Source organism: Pristis pectinata, chromosome 8 (genome assembly GCF_009764475.1).
Source record: "Pristis pectinata isolate sPriPec2 chromosome 8, sPriPec2.1.pri, whole genome shotgun sequence".
Taxonomy (NCBI): Eukaryota; Metazoa; Chordata; class Chondrichthyes; order Rhinopristiformes; family Pristidae; genus Pristis; species Pristis pectinata.
Genome location: NC_067412.1, coordinates 81,489,184 through 81,507,435, shown reverse-complemented (window position 1 = coordinate 81,507,435; position 18,252 = coordinate 81,489,184). Strand labels below are relative to the sequence as shown.

General features: G+C 37.9%; 1 protein-coding gene across 6 annotated transcripts in view; it reads left to right on the top strand.

Annotated features, from left to right (window-relative positions):
• Nucleotides 1-18,252, top strand: part of stag2b (stromal antigen 2b) — a 122,240-nt gene that overhangs the window by 82,630 nt on the left and 21,358 nt on the right. For all 6 annotated transcript variants that reach the window (XM_052020927.1, XM_052020925.1, XM_052020924.1 and 3 more), the window contains 7 exons: nt 1,881-1,973; nt 4,083-4,172; nt 4,929-5,132; nt 6,619-6,689; nt 13,327-13,414; nt 13,516-13,596; nt 15,571-15,663. In XM_052020927.1, coding sequence (XP_051876887.1) covers nt 1,881-1,973; nt 4,083-4,172; nt 4,929-5,132; nt 6,619-6,689; nt 13,327-13,414; nt 13,516-13,596; nt 15,571-15,663 — 720 coding nt within the window. The remainder of the gene's footprint in view (nt 1-1,880; nt 1,974-4,082; nt 4,173-4,928; nt 5,133-6,618; nt 6,690-13,326; nt 13,415-13,515; nt 13,597-15,570; nt 15,664-18,252) is intronic.

Sequence of the window (18,252 nt, the reverse complement as noted above, 5' to 3'; positions counted from 1 at the left end):
TAGAATTCGTATTCAACCAAGGATACCTTTTCTCCTCCTCACCCTGCAGGCCATTCATGCCTAGTAACTCGTACCCATGGAGATTCTACTTCCAAGTTACCATGCAAAGTACAAGTATCCTATCTTCTGGCTGGACATCACAATGAATAGGGTGCCTTCTTCATTATTTTCTTGTGCAAGCAATCTGGACAGACAAGTATTTTTGTTTCATGAAAAAATGATGTGGTGTGGGAACATGGCATGTAAGGATTGAATGCTTGCATTAACTGCTGCTTGTCAAACAAAAAATTGTGGGAACAGAGGGAATTGGAATGTTAGAAGAAGGAATAGGTACGAGGTCAAAGTCCTCCAGTGATTTTTGGCTATGCTTTTTCTTGGCCACTGCAGTAATTGCCAGCATTCTCTTCCTGAGTCACTGGATCTGCAATTGTCCTTTACCATTTCACTAGTGCCTACTATGGTCAATTTTCTGTGTAATAAGTGGGAGTTGTGTCAGTGAATGTCCTGCATTGTATCTGGGTAATGTGTTGGGTAGCTGGCAGCATGTTGCTGAATGTGGATGTGAGGCATTGAGGAGTTGCTCATTAAGATAGATGGGGCATATAAATGTATTGTGGAAGGCCTGGCTGACACAGGTGGTTGTTAGATAAATGATGGACATATATGGAGCAAAGTTTGAGGCTTGTGGTTATTGTGCAATTGGGTTTGAAAAATTTTAGGAACTGTAGCATGCTTACATAGAAGATGAGATGTTGCTCCTTGACCTTAAATTGAGTGTTAGAATAGCATAAGAGACCAAAGTCGGAGGTCAAAGTGCGATGGATAATTGGTGATGGACAATCTTTTGAGTCATATAATTTTTTTCAAGATATCATTCATATTCCTGGGACTTCACTTTTGTTGATGATGTTGATTCAGCCTTCCAGTTGCTGCTTGATTATGGATCTGGAGGTCCTCCTTGCCCCTGAGAGAGGAGGATCATCATCACCCTCCTCTTCACTTTGTTGAACAGTGTATCCTGATCTGTGTTTGAAGATTTGGTTTCCCACTACTATCCATACCCTGTTAGATGTAGAGCAAGCATCCTAAACTCAGGTTAAAGGGCTTCAACCGGAAAGATTAACTCTGTTTCTCTTCCCACAGATGTGGCCTGACTTGTTGAGTATTTCCAGCAATTACTATTTTTGTTTTTCATTTCCAGCATCTGTAGTTTTGTTTTTGACTTCCAAATGGTGCTAGCCTATGAATTTGGGCTGATGGATATTTACTACAGCAGTAAACTGTGTTCTTTGGGCAGCTTGTAATTCTAACTGAAATTCTTATTTTCGAGTGCATCATGCATTGGGTGAATTCATCATGAGCCCAGTGCATGATTTGCATTACTGTATCTTTTCTGCCTCTTTTTAACAACACATTAAATGCAGCAAAAGGTCTCAGGTGCATAATAGGAGCATTATCAGAAAAGTATGACACTGGGGTCAGTGCTTTGAATTTAACTAAGCCTTGCATGCTATTGAACGTTTTGGAGACTGGCAAACTCATTCTGTTGCTACTTTGTGTTGAAAGAAGCTTTCATTTGAGGTACATGCTTTTAATTCTGAAAAATGATACTTGCAGAGATTTTTCAGTTAAGGACAATATGGCAATAGATTTCATAAAAATGATTTTCAAGGTGCAATGTATGAAAAAGTGAAGTGTGGTATTGTTTATGATCTTTAGTTTTGCTTAATATGCTACTTTTTTACTTGTGTGCATTTTTAGTACACAGTTTTTTAAATGGTGAGAGAACAGGTAAAGCATGTAAGAATGTGTTTGCACCTTTATTATGAAATCAGTAATGATACTATTTCAACCATGGATTTTTACTATGTGATTATTAGGTATTGACTGCAAAAGAGAAAAAAGCTCAATTGGATGACCGCACTAGATTTACAGAGCAGTTTTCAGCCGTCCTTCCACAGCTCTTAGCAAAGGTAAAATAATTTTAATAGTTTTCATTGCTATTTGAATATCTCTGGAATTTAAAAAAAATTATGTTCTTCAGTCATTGTAATATGAGTTTCAGATTTCTGATGCGTAAAATCATGCATTTAAACAAAAAATGGAATATTCTTGTTCTTGATGTTTTACACAAACTATGTTTGAAAAGATAGTATTGTACATCACCACTTCTCTCCTCCTCTACACTTAGTTGTTTGTATAGTGTGGGAAATACTGAAAGGATTCACCGTAATTCCCTATAACACTTTAGCCACAATGGCATTTAGAAATATAGGGTTAAGATTGTGGCTGCTAGATAACAGAAGAATGAGAGAAATTTATAACTAAACGTTTCAAGATCTCTACAGTATAGAATATCCCACGTGGAAACTGTCAACATTTTCAGTTGGTAGTACTTCTAACAATAATGAAAATGTGGGCTCAAATTCTACTTTGAATTTGTTTTGCTGACAAATACAATACTGAGTGAATGTCTTCCTTCAGTCAGGCACTAAATAATACCTGAACATTGTCAGAAATTCTTAAAATCTGAGCAACATTGACTGTCCCTAACAATAATTCAATATATATTGAGCTCTCTTAATCATACTGAGAAATGTAGTAATACATGAGCTCATACCCAGTTTTCTTTCCATCACCCAACCCAGTGTAAAAGAGAGCACGTGGCCATATCCCAGTGATCTAGATAAGAGGCCAACAATGGCAAATCCAATAAGTAAACACCATAAAGTGTGGGTAACAAATGGACAACAGCAAATATAAAAATGGGACAATTGTATTTAAAAGACAACTCTAAAATAATTAATGAAGCTGTAATAGCAGGGATTATTAAAACCACTTTGGACCCAAGTAAGGCAGATCAGAATTATATACAGGGAGCTGCAAGAGTTAGTAGAGAAAGCATTATAAACTAGTGAATGGGTAGAAAAATTATTTTGAAAAAACTAATTGGATTTGGCCTCTCTGTCAGGAGGCTGACATACAAGAAGTTTGAAGTTCTATTAAATGCGCACAGAGTTCAGGATTGACTCCAGAACCACCACCAACAATCCCCAGAGACTTAGAAGAGATCTTATTGCCACATGTTTTTATTTGTAAGGCGGTTTAACAGTAAAGGTGGGAGTTGGTTTTCTCTGGCAGGAGAACTTTGTATGAAGTGTTGTATATTCAGGACAGAGGAGTGGCCATTGAATTTCGAAATCTATTCACTCAGGGTTGTTGATGATGAATTAATGACTGAATTCTGGACAGAGGGATGGATTTGGCAGAAATCTGGAACTATTAGATGTGAGGATAGAAAGAAAAAGTTCAGTTCATGTTGTATATCCCAATAATGGTGAATAATAGAGCAGTTTTAATGGATTTTATAGCCTGCTGCTGCTCTAATTTCGATCCTCTTGCTAAAGAAAGCAAGAACTTGGATTTTCAAGGAAGAGTTCATGACCTCAGATCAATGAATTAATCTTGTGATTTTTGTAATCTGGAAAATAAAGTGCCAGTTTTTGTACAGCAATTTCTCTCATTTGTAGTTATTTGAGGATAAATGTTGGACAAGACACCAGAAACTTCATGCTTGTCTTGAAAGTAAAATTAGGATCTTCTGACCTCACCTGATTGGGGAAAATGGATGTCTCTGACTCTGACTCTCTCAGTATTTTACGAAATTGTTTCCTGAGGTTATATCCATGACTTTCATGTGGAGTGTTTTTCCTGAGCCAAGGCTGACATCTCGAGTGGAAGAATCCTGATGTTATTCCAAGAATGCTATATTAAAAAAAACATGAGCTACTTCTATGTAATTTTGATATTCATTATTGTCATCTTAATATGTTATGAAACTCATTTGTTCAAAGGGTTTTGCAAGCAGAATCTTTCATGACAAGTTTAAAAGTGCCTGGATGAGCACTTGACGTGCAATAACCTGCCCACAGAACTGGGAAGTAGAGTTAGTAATAGTTGAATTTTGACAGGCATAAACATGACAAGCTAAGTGGCTACCTTCAGTGCTGTTAATTTCTGTGGTGTTCTATTAAGGATTTATTTGAATACAAATTTTTAATTCCCCCCCCCCCCCCGAGCAGTACGCCATTGATGCAGAGAAAGTGACGAACCTTCTACAGTTGCCACTGTTTTTTGACTTGGAGATCTATACAACTGGTCGACTAGAAAAGGTAAAAACAAAAAGGCACTATTTTCAGATGTTACTATTTGTGTTGAATTGTTCTGGTTCCCTCAGAAGTAACAGCTATACTCATTATAGTAGATTAATTTGATTTCCAAATTTCGATAGAAAATACGGGGCCTATTAGTTTCTATACATTTTATACTATGACTTTGAAAGAGAACAGATGAAAATGATATAACCTCACTTGATTGTGTAGTACTAAATGAGATGGATGTGAACTTAGACTTTTCAAATAACATCAAACAAATATAAACCTTGAGCATAGCGTTAAATGCTGTAAAGAAAGACTAATCCAACTGCATTTATAAGGCAAGGAGATGGGGAGTGTTTTGATGCACTCTTCTAACTCTTCATTTATGGAGAATGCAGACCCAAAATATAATCAAAGCTTTCTGTCACAGGTGGAGATAAAGTTTGTGTATTTCCAGAATTTTGGCTCTATCATTTAGTTATTATTAAATTGGATGTGGAAGCATAGACATTTTATCAATCTTGTTTTTAAACTAAAATAACTTTATTTCACCAAATTGCCCTCCCTCTTAAGAAACATGCATTCTTGCTGTAATAGCACGTGATTTAAAATTTCAAAATACTCGTGACTTGTAAGTGTAAAACAGATTAGTTGCTCTTGAATTGTAATTCATAGGCAATTGCTGTAAAGTCAAACTCTTAATAAATTCTAATCATTTGCATTTAATATCAATATTAATCCAAATATTTTGCTCTTTTTAATATATGAAAGCACTTGGACTCTCTGTTGAAACAACTAAAAGATATTGTGGAAAAGCACGTGGATACTGAAGTCTTAGAAGCTTGCTCTAAAACTTACCATGCCCTCTGCAATGATGAATACACAATATTCAACAGAGTGGACATATCGAGGAGCCAGCTAATCGATGAACTGGTTGATAAGTTCACTCACATGCTTGAAGATTTCTTGCAAGAGGTTTGTGTCAGAAGAATCATGTACAGTGCTTTTGATTTTGTAGTCCTTTAATTACCAGTTATCTGCATGTAGACATTTCTTGAACAACTTCGGTATCATTTTTAGTGTTGGGTGGCCTTCAGAAATTTGGGTTGGGTATTAAATGCTTTCAACCTTGAAAGAATAAATAAGCCATTTTTTTTAAAGTGCGCATTAATAACATGCTGTCATATGAAGATACAGAGAAATTTGTGTGTGTGCATAGACATGAATAGAGCTACATTTTTGAAATGGAGTGCATCAGAATCATTACTGTATGTGAACATTTAACACATAATTGAGGATATTGGTTATTTTGTTGCTATCTTACATAGCTTTTTACTACTGTTTAGTTAAGAATGATAATAGAAAATTATGGATAAAACCCAATACAGCTTGTTTCAATATCTCTTCAAAATTTAATTAGAAGCAGTGAATGTCTTAAATTTGTATAGTTAAGACTAACGTTTGAATATATTTCCTTACATCAGACAGGGATCATTTGAAAATAGCTGTTTAGGTACAGAATATAAGAACAGAAATCATTCGATGTTAAACTTAATTGTTATATAATTTTGCTATCATACCAAATGTTTCTGCTGGAGTCAGTGTTAAATTAATAGTAGTCATTCCAGTTTTCCAGGGGAGAAAAATCACAAATTTAACACTTGCCCTTATCTATGTCTCTAAGTGTTTTTTTCATTTTCAAACCATATGTTAACTGAATAGTTTTACAGCAAACTTTGAAAAATGAATGGCCAAAAGCTTGCTGGAAGAACAGCAGCATATCGTGTCATGTCACTACTAATGCATAAGTTGGCAGCAAGTTCAAACAAAGAAACGATGAATTGTGAGATTGTGAACTGGTCAAAGGTATTACATTGCGTTTGTCCCACATAAACAACTGCCCCGAACTTTACTGTTATTTTAAGATCTTGATGGATTTGTACCTTTTCATTGTCTCCCACAGAAAGTGAACGTAGTTGTTAACAGCATATGTACCCATTTAGTAATGTGATAATTGCTCTTGAAATGTTGGTCCCCTTCTCAGGACAAGAAACAATAGTTTAAACCTTTAAGTATTTTGTCTGTATGTGTCTACTTATTATTCAACATGATGTCGCAAGAGGGCAAAATATAGCTAAATCAGACACAAAATTAGAACAGAAGGATAGAAAAATTGGAGAAGCAAGAGACTGCAGATGCTAGAATCTGGAGCAAAAACAAACTGCTGGAGCAATACAGCAGATCAAGCAGCATCTGTGGAGGAAAAGGGATGGTCGATTTGGGTCAAGATTCTGCATCAGGACGGTGGAAGGATTGGATTGGGAGAGGGGTGATAACAAAGAAAAATTTATTATATGTAGGATCGATACTCAGTATGTAGTTTGGACTGGCATGATATGAGCAAATAGAGCATGATGAGCATTTTGGTACATGCGTTGACTAAATGTTGATACCGGAACAGGATGAAGAACTTGATGAAGATGATGCTTACCAGGTCTTGTCCACATTGAAAAGGATCACTGCTTTTCACAAGTAAGGACTGTTTGTATATGTTGATGCCCATGCTGTTTAGTTTATAAATATGCTATTCTTGACGTGAGAGAGTGCAAATTTTTCAGCAAGTCAAAACCTTGTGCCATGTGCAGAATCGATTTGCATTTGAAAAATGAATGATGATCTAACTTTGATAGATCAGTGATGTGAAAACTAATTTTATTTGATTGGCAGGTCAGCAGATGTTAGAAGCATCATTTTGCAGCGGAGGAGCTTAAATGTAGTTTTAAGAATTTTAAGACTGCAAATATTGTAGTTTATCCTGTTTTTCAGAATCAATATTTTGATACTTTTTAATACAAAATTCCATAGTTTCTCGGACAGTTCTGACAGATTGGAAGGTAACAAATGTAAGGTCAGAGAGGGAAAATATGCAACTTCAAACGTAAGCCTAACATCAGTCATAGGGAAAAGTGTTAAATCTGATATTCAGGAAGTGGCAACAAGACTGGTTAGAAAATAATCATGAATTTGGGTGGAGTGAACATGGATTTATGAAAGGGAAATCACGTTAGAATTTTTTTTACACAGAACACAAACTTACTCACTCATAACTTAGCTTCGTTTTATTTCCTTGAATTCGTAATTGTATGATGTAAAGGAATTTTTTTATAAGCTGAAGCTGTTTATTGTTTTGGTTTCTGGAAAAAGGTCCTATTTTTGAAAATGGGTCTTTCAAATATATCACTTTAGATGATGGTGCATAGTAAATGTTGAGATGATTGGATTTTAAATGGAATTCTTAACATACCATTATATAATTAACCTATTTTACAAAATAAATTGGAAAGGGTTGGCCTAATTCCCTATTTTTTTTTATATAATTACTTAACCCTTCCAAATTTCAGTCTGAGAATGGGAGACTGTTCCACATTGTATCCCAGATTATGCAATAGGGCCATAATCTCCAGATGGCCTTAACCTTACGGTGACTTTGAACAGGATCTGTAAAACCAAAGCAGGTTCCTGAGGTGTTCCATCTATTTTCAGTGCTGTGTTTAGTCCACAGTACCGTGCTTTTACTGTTGGAGTTCAGTGCTCAAAGAAGTCACTGGAACTGTTGAGCAACCTGAAATGTGCTGTTCTTTCTGTATCTGAACACAGATATTTCTTGGACTGAAAGGAAGCCAAGTGAGAAATCCTGTGTTATTTTACTGCTTCTTCACAGCTATTCATTCAAATGGAAATGTAAATATTAAATTCTGAGAAGGATTCCCAGGGTAGCGACCAAGGGGCAGGTTCTTTTTAAAAAGTTGTACACAGTGCTTCAAAGTTTCAGTGCACCTGAGCAGATGTAACAAGACTGCTTTTTGTAATGAGTCAACCTTACAACAAAGGCCAACATTTCCCTTTCATTTCTAATTACTTTCTGCATCTTAAGATTGGTTAATATTTCATATTTGAGGGCAGTACCAATTTGCAGTTTCTATCCACCTAATCTAGATTTTAGATATCTTTATTAGTCACATGTGCATAGAAACACGCAGTGAAATATTTCTTTTGCGTAGAGGGTTTTGGGGGCAGCCCGCAAGTGTCACCAAGCTTCCAGTGCCAACATAGCATGCCCACAACTTCCTAACGCATACATCTTTAGAATGTGGGAGGAAACTGGAGCACCTGGAGGAAACCCACGCAGACGTGGGGAGAACGTAGAAACTCCTTACAGGCAGCAGCCGGAAGTGAACCCGGGTAGCTGGCACTGTAATAGTGTTACACTAACCACTACACTACTGTGTATCTCTATCCTGCTTTTCTATTCTGGCAATCTCATTTCCCTACATTATACTACATCTGCCAGATTGTTGCCAATTCACAACCCGTCGCTATTCCTTTTGAAGACCTTTTGTGCTGTAAGCAAATTTAATTACAATACATTTGGTCCTTTCATCTCAATCATTAATGCAAATTATAAACAGTTAAATCCCCAGTGCAGTTCCCTGTAGCACCCCACTAGTTGCAGCTTGCTAACTTGGAAATGACCCATTTATATCAGCTCGACCTTCTCTTAGCCAATCTTCTATCCAAGCTAATCTGATGTCCCCAACTCCCTTGGCTCTTACCTCGTGTGGTAACCTCATCTTACATGAAACCTTTTGAAAAGCATAAGGACACTACATCCTCAGTAATCACTTTACCCACTTTGATGATTATATCTAATAATAGAACACAATATTACAGCACAGTACAGGCCCTTCGGCCCACAATGTTGTGCCGACATTTTATTCTGCTCTAAGATCTATCTAACTCTTCCCTCCCACGTCATCCTCCATTTCTCTATCATTCATGTGGCTGTCTAAGAGTCTCTTAAATGCCCTTAATGTAGCTGCCCCCACAACCTCTGCCGGCAGTGCGTTTCATGCACCCACCATATCTTCCTCCTATCACCTTAAAATTATGCCCCCTCGTGTTGGCCATTGTCGCCCTGGGGAAAAAGTCTTTGACTATCCACTCAATCTCTGCCTCTTATCATCTTGTACACCTCTGTCAAGTCACCTCTCATCCTCCTCCTCTCCAAACAGAAAAGCCCGAGCTCACTAAACCTATCCTCATAAGACATACTCTCCATTCCAGGCAGCATCCTGGTAAATCACCTCTGCACTCTCTCTAAAGCTTCCACGTTCTTCCTATAGTGAGGCAACCATTATAATGTGGCAGTTCTATAGAGCTGCCACATTACCTCGCGACTCTTGAACTGAATACCCCGACTAATGAAGGCCAACACACCGTGCACCTTCTTAACAACCCTATCAACCTGCATGGCAACCTTGAGGGATCTATGTATGTGGACCCCAAGCTCCCTCTGTTCCTCCACACTGCTAAGAGTCCTACCATTAACCTTGTATTCTGCCTTCAAATTCGATCTCCCGAAGTGTATCACTTCACACATTTCTGGGTTGAACTCCATCTGCCACTTCTCAGCCCAGGTCTGCATTCTGGTGCAACCTTCCACACTATCCACAACACCACCAACCTTTGTATCATAAGCAAACTTACTAACCCACCTTTCCACATCCTCATCCAAGTCATTTATAAAAATTACAAAGAGCAGGGGTCCCTGCGGAACACCACTGGTCGTCGACCTCCAGGCAGAATACGCACCATCTACCACCACTCTCTGTCTTCTATGAGCAAGCCAATTCTGAATCCACACAGCCAAGTTTCCCTGGATCCCATACCTCCTGACTTTCTGAATGAATCTTCCATGCCTTACTAAAATACATGTACACTACATCCACTGCTCTGTCTTCATCAATGTGCTTTGTCACATCCTCAAAGAGCTCAATCAGGCTCGTGAGGCACGACCTGCCCCTCACAAAGCCATGCTGACTGCCCATAATCAGCCTTTGCTTCTCCAAATGCCCATAAATCTTGTCTCTAAGAATCTTCTCCAATAATTTGCCCACCACTGAAGTAAGACTCACTGGTCTGTTATTCCCAGGGTTATCCCTGTTCCCTTCCTTTAACCAAGGAACAACATTTGCCACCCTCCAATCATCTGGTACTACTCCTGTGGCCAGTGAGGATGCAAAGATCGTCGCCAAAGGCGCGTCAATCTCTTCCCTAGCTTCCTGTAATAACCTTGGATATATCCCGTCTGGCCCCGGTGACTTATCTATCCTAATGTTTTCCAAAAGTTCCAGCACGTCCTCTTCCCTCACATCAACATTCCCTAGCATATCACCCTGTCGTACGCCATCCTCACAAACGTCAAGGTCTCTCTGTCTGGTGAACACTGAAGCAAAGTATCCATTAAGGACCTCCCCTACCTCTTCCGACTCCAGGCAAATGTTTCCTCTTTTATCCTTGATCGGTCCTACCCTCACTCTAGTCATCCTCCTATTCTTCACATACGTGTAGAAAGCCTTGTGGTTTTACTTGATCCTACTCGTCAAGGACTTGTCATGCCCCCTTGTAGCTCTCCTAAGCCCATTCTTAAGCTCCCTCCTGGCTACCTTGTAACTCTCCAGAGCCCTGTCTGATCCATGCTTTTTAAGCCTCAGGTAAGCTCCTTTCTTCCTCTTAACAAGATATTCGACATCTCTTGTTAACCACGGTTCCTTCACTCTACCATCCTTACCCTGCATCAATGGGACAAACCTATCCAGAATCCCATGCAAGTACTCTCTAAACAACCTCCACATTTTCACCGTGCACTTCTCCAAGAACGTCTGTTCCCAATCTACGCTCCCAAGTTCCTGCCTAATAGCATCATAATTCCCCCTCCCCCATTTAAATACTTCCCCATATCGTCTGCTCTTATCCCTCTCCAAGGCTATGGTAAAGGTCAAGGAGTTATGGTCACTATCTCCAAAACGCTCTTCCACCCCACTGAGAGATCTGAAACCTGATCAGGCTCATTGCCTAGTACCAGTCCAGAATGACCTCTCCTCAAGTCGGCCTGTCCACATACTGTGTCAGGAATCCTTCCTGGACACCTAACAAACTCCGCCCCATCTATCCCCTTTACACTAAGGAGGTGCCAATCAATATTAGGGAAATTGAAATCACCCATGACAACAACCCTGTTATTTTTGCACCTCTACAAAATCTGCCTCCCGATCTGCTCCTCAGTGTCTCTGCTGCTATTGGGGTGTCTGTAGTATGCTCCCAATAGAGTGATTGCTCCCTTCTTGTTTCTGACTTCCACCCACACTGACTCGATAGATGATCCTTCCAGGACATCCTCCCTATCTACAGCTGTGACCCTGTCCCTGATCAGCAGAGACACTCCCCCACCTGTTTTACCTCCGTCCCTGTCCCTTTTGAAACACCTGAACCCTGGAATATCCAGCAGCCATTCCTGCCCTTGCGACAGCCAAGTCTCTGTCATGGCCACCACATCATAGTTCCACATACTTACCCATGCTCTGTTCATCACTCTTGTTCCTGATACTTCTCACGTTAAAGTAGACACATTTCAGCCCATCCAACTGACTGCAATTTTGTCCTTTCAAATGCCTGTCCTTCCTCAGTCTTTCTACACTCTGCATCTACTTGTACACTAAATGTACCAACCTCTGACCTATCACTCTGGTTCCCATCCCCCTGCCAAACTAGTTTAAACCCTCCCTTTTTTGCCTGTAGTTTCTTGTCATCCATTTACCTTCTTTCCTGAATAGAGCCATTATGTTTGTTCTTTTCCAATCTTCAGGGTTTCTCTCTTTAAAAAGGTAATTTTGGAAGATCACAAACGACAAGTACACCATCTGCAGCCAAAAGACCATCAGTTGCTGGGTCTTTATTCCAATAAGTTTGCATGGTATTTTTTTTAAGTTCCTTACTCCTCTTTGCCCTCGATCATCATCTATTATTGGAATGCTTTTTGTATCTGCTACAGTGAAGATAGATGCAAAATATTTGATCAAATCTCTGCAATTTTCCTATTTCTGATGATTAATTCCTCAGTCTCATCTAATATACAAAAGTTCAGTTATTCTCTTGTATGCTTGCTGAAGCTGTTACCTTATGTTTTTACATTTCTTGCTAGTTTACTTGCTTCAGTTTGTTCCCTCTTATTAGTGATCCTTTGGTGTTAACATCTTGCCAATCTTCTGGCCTGCTGCTAATCTTTGCAATTATAATTGGGTACCTTAGGATGATTTGTAAGTTAACCAATCAGCATGAGGGCACTAAATTGCGAAAAAGGCTTTCCCTGGCATAATGTCAAGAATTCTTTCAATGCAAAATATAGAACTATTAGAAATGCAGACAGGACTTCGTGATCAAAAGTGCGCAGTTTACGGATGAATCTTCAGTAAAATGTACACCCACTGGAAAACTTGGATATCTGTAACAGTAACACTATATTCTGCATTCTGTTTTCTTTATACTACCTCAAAGTACTTATTGTAAGCAATGATTTGTCTGGATGGCATGCAAACAAAAGCTTTTCACTGTATCTCGGTACATGTGACAATAATAAACCAATACTTTTGTTGTTTTGCCTCATTGTAGAAAGAGTACGTAAGGAATGAATTTACAAGGATGCTGCTGGAAATGCCTTATCATAACTATCAGGAAAATCTGGACAGACTTACATGATCTTGAAAAGAGAAACCTACAAGATGGCCTGGTTAAGTCTTAATTGAGAAAGATTTTGCCACATATTGGGGCTTCCAAACCTAGAGAACATAAGATGGCCTCAAACAAGAATATTAGATGTTTCTGGACTCCATGTTTATGTGCAGTAATTGAGAAGTGTAGAAAAAAATGCATTTAGGGAATAGCTAATTAAGTAGGAGCTATAAAGGAACAGGCAGATCTGTGAATGGTTGATGTAAACTAAGATGTTGGTGGTGGCCCGTAGAAAGCATAAAAACAGAGTTGGCCAAAAGACCTATTTCTGTGCTCTAGCTACTCTGTAATTAAAATGTAAAGAAAAATGTTTTAAAACCAAACAAGAAAAGCATAATTTTGCTTAAGAAGCAAATATTTTAGTTCCCCATAGTGCTATTTTCTGTTTTCTTTGCACTCATTCCTCTGGTCTATTTTCTAACTCCTTCATAGAGCATCTGTCCTTTTATTTTTCTTCCATGCACCTGCAACCAAATGCATTTGTTGTTTCGAGTGTCTTTGCGTAACTTAATGATCACCTTAAAAATTATTGCTTTTTCAGTGCTCACGATCTTACGAGATGGGACTTGTTTGGCAGTAATTACAAACTGCTGAAGATTGGTACTGAAAATGGGGATATGCCAGAACAGGTATTTGTTTCAAATAATAGTTACTTCAGTGTGCTTTTTATGTCTGAATTGCTAACTTGTATCTATAAACTGAAAATATGAAATTTATTTTTGCTTTTTAGATTGTTGTACATGCACTCCAGTGCACTCACTATGTAATCCTTTGGAACCTAGCGACTGTTTCTGAAGGCAGTTCAACAAAGGTATGCAAAAACAAAATTAAATGAATTTCCATATTAATAAATGTACTGAAATTTTTTAATTTTTAGAGTCTCAAATTTCCAGTGTGGCAAAAGGATACAAGTTTCTAGGTTTCCTCCCTTTTCAAATAGTGTCCCAAATCCCAATTGATAATAAGAGAGCTTTAATCGAAATTATAAATATTCACATGCCACTCCAGAAGACTCTGTTCGTTTTGCAGTTGTCTAACCCAGCCTGATCCATGTGATGCAAAGAATTCTCCAATCAGGTTGAATGATAGAGAGCATTTGGGGAATACTAGCAGGTTAGGTATATCTATAGTGAATGAAACAGTTAAATTTTTTAGGTTAGTGACCTGTTACCAGAATTGGAAATAGCTGCTCCTCACTGCACTGATACTGCATCAGCTGCTGAGAATTTCTTGTATTTTGTTTTATTTCAGATCCCTAATACAAGCTGTAGTTTGCTTCTTGCAAACAAGTTTGGCTAATTAATCTCAGAGAGGGTTGCTTGGTTATCTTCAAATTCAGAATATCATTTCCATGAAGGAAACTTCAAAAAATTTTATCTTCCTCAGAATTTATATGGACTGACAATATACTCTACTGATTTTCCATTTGGCAGTTCGAGTGGGCACACATGATGCATGTAGGGACTTAGTCCAGTTGTTCCAGTAGTTCCTTTGAAAATGACAAGTCCTGCCTTTGGTTGCTTCTTGGTACTTGTCCTAACCAGCAAATTTTATTGTGGAATGGGGACCCCTAAAATTTCAAACCTATTATTACTGTGTTTACTCGCTCCTTTTTTTTGAGAGAATAAACATTGTAATAATAGTGTTTAATAATGCTTTTGTATTCGTAAATATATATGAAACTTTTTCTATTAATTTTCTAATGTATTTTAATTTCATGTGCTGAACTTGAGTGTTACAGACTAGTTGCTCAATAATATGACAGTTATGACTTTTTATACAACAAGTTTAGAATTTATCGAGGTAACACATTTATGGAGTGCGCATTTTTCATAGGACTAAGCTATGTAGTATTAGGGTCAGGGCATAGATTGATCTCCTTGCTCAGTTCAGGTCAGCAAGATATCAGGGAGATTTGCGTATGAAAGGCAGTGCAGGAAACAAAATGAGGCAGTTTCGTGGCACTAAAGAGTTGGACTTTCCATCTTAAAAGATGACCTGATAAAGATATTCAAGATAATTAAGTTATAGAAAGGGTAAAGTAGGAAAAATGTGCAGCAATATAATGGAGGAGAAGTTTTCATCAATGTCTAGTAAGTTTTTCACACACTGAATGCATGGGATAGATCAGTGGTTTGAATGCTGAATTAAGAAAACAAAGCAGTTGAATACTACAGTGATGCAGCCTCAATGTTCATTCTTTGAATTTCTTGTCATTTGGTCAAAATTTACTGGAAACTGGCAGCAGTTCTCTGCCAGCCTCCTGACATTTACCCCTGCAAATTCTGAGCTCTTGCACGAAAAAATAAATCCTAGGCACTGGTTGGATGGTGTCGGCACATCCCTGGCGGTACTGTACTCCAGCATTGGAACCAGAGTATTGAAACTGCTGAATTCCCCAGTTCTATAGTTGGAGAATCTGACCACTGGATCTGTGCCACGATCAATCTGGCACAGGTTTAGTGAGGCAATTCATTTGTAAGATAGGAACAGCTGCAAACAGAAAAAGTGCATATAAATTGAGATCTTTTTTTAATGCTTCAAAGTTAATTATGTATATTTTTAAGTGATTTATTTTTAATGTGCATTTTAACTTTAAATTGCTTAAATGATTTTTAATTATTTGTGAATGATTCTTCATATGAACCTGCAGCATTTCTAAGAATGTACATTGATATCATGGATGAAAATTCTGCTATGAAAACTTGTTTCTTAAAGGTGGTTGATAATGTCTCCACAGCAGATACTATTGATAATATTGATAACCCATACATTTTCTTTTTAGGAACAATTAATAATGCTCCGAAAACAAATGCGAGCCTTCTGCCAGATCTGTCAGCGCTACCTGACCAATGTTAATACAGCTGTTAAAGAACAGGTAACAGGAACCACATCTTAACCATGAAAGTAACTGTGTATTTTCATCGTTCTCATTGGCCATTTGCCAAGACAGTGATTGACAGCACAGCTTTTTACAATTAGTGGTCAGTAATAGATAACATTGGAGCGGGGTGTTCACTCTATTTTGTTCACTCCAAGTTTAACTTTTATTTATTTCAGATAATTTGTGAAATAAAAATTTTTTACAGCTTCAGTTTTTGTTATTGAACCTTTTATGTGACCTCAAGCAAGAATCCTGTTATCAGCTTGAGTTTTTTTCTTATTGGAACTCCATGATCTAATCACCTGCAAATGCATTTAACCTCTTCAGAAATCACATTAGTCTTCATAAGCTTCATGCATTCACACTTGGAGAGATCTTAATAGCAGCTTGCTTTGAGAGATTTCAGAAGACTTTTTGCTCCCAGGTCAACTTAAATTTCCTGCCCATGCATATTACAGCATTTGTGCTTAGAGTCACAAGAGATTCTGCAGATGCTGGAATCTGGAGCAACACACACAAAATGCTGGAGGAACTCAGCAGGTCAGCCAGCATCAATGGAGGGAAGTGTAAACAGTTGACATTTTGGATTGAGACCCTTCAAGCCAGAATTCTGCCCTCTTCCTTTCCAGTCCTGATGAAGGCTCTCAACCCAAAATGTCAGCTGTTTACTTCCCTCCATAGATGCTGCCTGACCTGCTGAGTTCCTCCAGCATTTTGTGTATAATATGTACCATGTTCATTTTATTTCTATTAATGATATAATTATCATTAGTTTCTGAAAACATGTCACCTGGAATTTAGAAATCAGTAATAGCTGAATTAGACATTTATACTAACCTCATAATCCTCATGAAATTAAGTATATTTGACATGTAAATTTTGGCTATTGCCTGCCAATAATGGACAAATTAAGAACTTGCAACTATATGCATCTTTATTTATAGAAGCAGTAAATTCAAATTCCAGCAACTATGTCATAGTGACATTAAAGTTCTTCTGTAAATGCTATCCCCTGTAGCAGATGATAATTGCATTTTAATAGAATATGCAAAGTTAATGTATAAGTATTTAAATAAGATGAAATTATAATAGTAGTATTTTCAGATCTGTATTTTCCCCTTCAGTATTGAGATAAAAGAGATAATGGATGGGGGAGAGAATACATGTGTGATACTAAAAGAGAGATGGTGAAGAATTGCATAAAATTCATTATGGGTAGTACTGTGGAAAATAGAATATATTAAGAATTATATATCTGTAGGTTTATAGGCACATGCAAGTCTCGGAAGATAATCTTTTAAAACAAAAGGTGGCTTCCAGAAAAAACAGGAACGTGCCCATCAACAGAAACACATTTTGATTGATTAATAGAAAACAGAAAGGTCTGAATTTAGCTTATTGCTTGGATGACAAGAGGTGTAATTCATGTCCACCAGGGTCAATGGTAGATCTACTGACACTCTTAATGATATATAGGTAATATGGACAAAAGCTTTGAGTAAATATTTTCTGCTCTTCACAGTAGAATGCACTAAAAGCATGCCAATAATAGTAGAAAATCCAACAGCAGAAGGAAGAGAGGAACATTAAAGCAAAGCTCCTGGGCAAACTATTGTATTTAAGGGTGGAAAAGTCCCCTGGAAGTCATAGCTAGCAAACTGCAGTCTTGAAACAAACGGATATGAGAAAGTGGACACATTGGTTGTGATTTTCCCTCAATTCTAGAAAGATCCCAGCTAATTAGGAAACCACAAATGTTGTGGCTCTGCATTAGAAAGAAGGGAAACCAACAAGCCAGAATCTGAAGGCCAGCTAAAGTAATGTGTCATAGACAAAGTGCCAGAATCCATGGTTAATGAAATAGTCACAGGACATTTTGAACAGTTAACATAGTTTTATGAAAGATGAATTCTGTTTGAGAGTTTTATTCAAGTCTCTTGACAATGTAAGGAGAAGAATGGATGAAGGGAATCAGTGTACTTTTATTTCCAAAAGGAACTTGAGAGTGCCACATAAAAGATTACCACATAAGATAAATGTTCATGACGTGGCAGGTAATCAGCGTGGATGGGTCATTTTCACAATGACGTTCAGTTATTAAGTTCGGAAACTGTTCGTAAGTTTGGAAACTGTTCGTGAGTCGGAAATGCGGCCACCCAACAATATACTTTTTTAATTAAAAACATAAGCCAACCAAGGGCAACGTGTAGTTAAACCAGGATGTTTAATTCAACCATTTAGATATTGCCGTGAAGAGAGTATGTTGAAGGCTAATATAGACCAAGTCTGCAGCTTAAGTGTGGGATATGGTAAACAAGTAAGAAAGTGGAGCCAAGGTCAGAACAGCCACATTTTATTGGAAGGCAGAGCAGGCATAAGAAGCTGTATACCTGCTCCTATTCCTGTTTGTTATTTTCTTAGGAGATGCTGATGACCAAAATGTATGGCTATGAGGTCTTTCCCAGACAGTGAGAAGGAAGAATGATTGCTGGTCATTTGGGAAGTTTTTGGCTGAGAGAGTTCAGATAGGCAAATATCAAAATACTATGATATATATAGCAAAAGACTGCAAGATATAGGAAG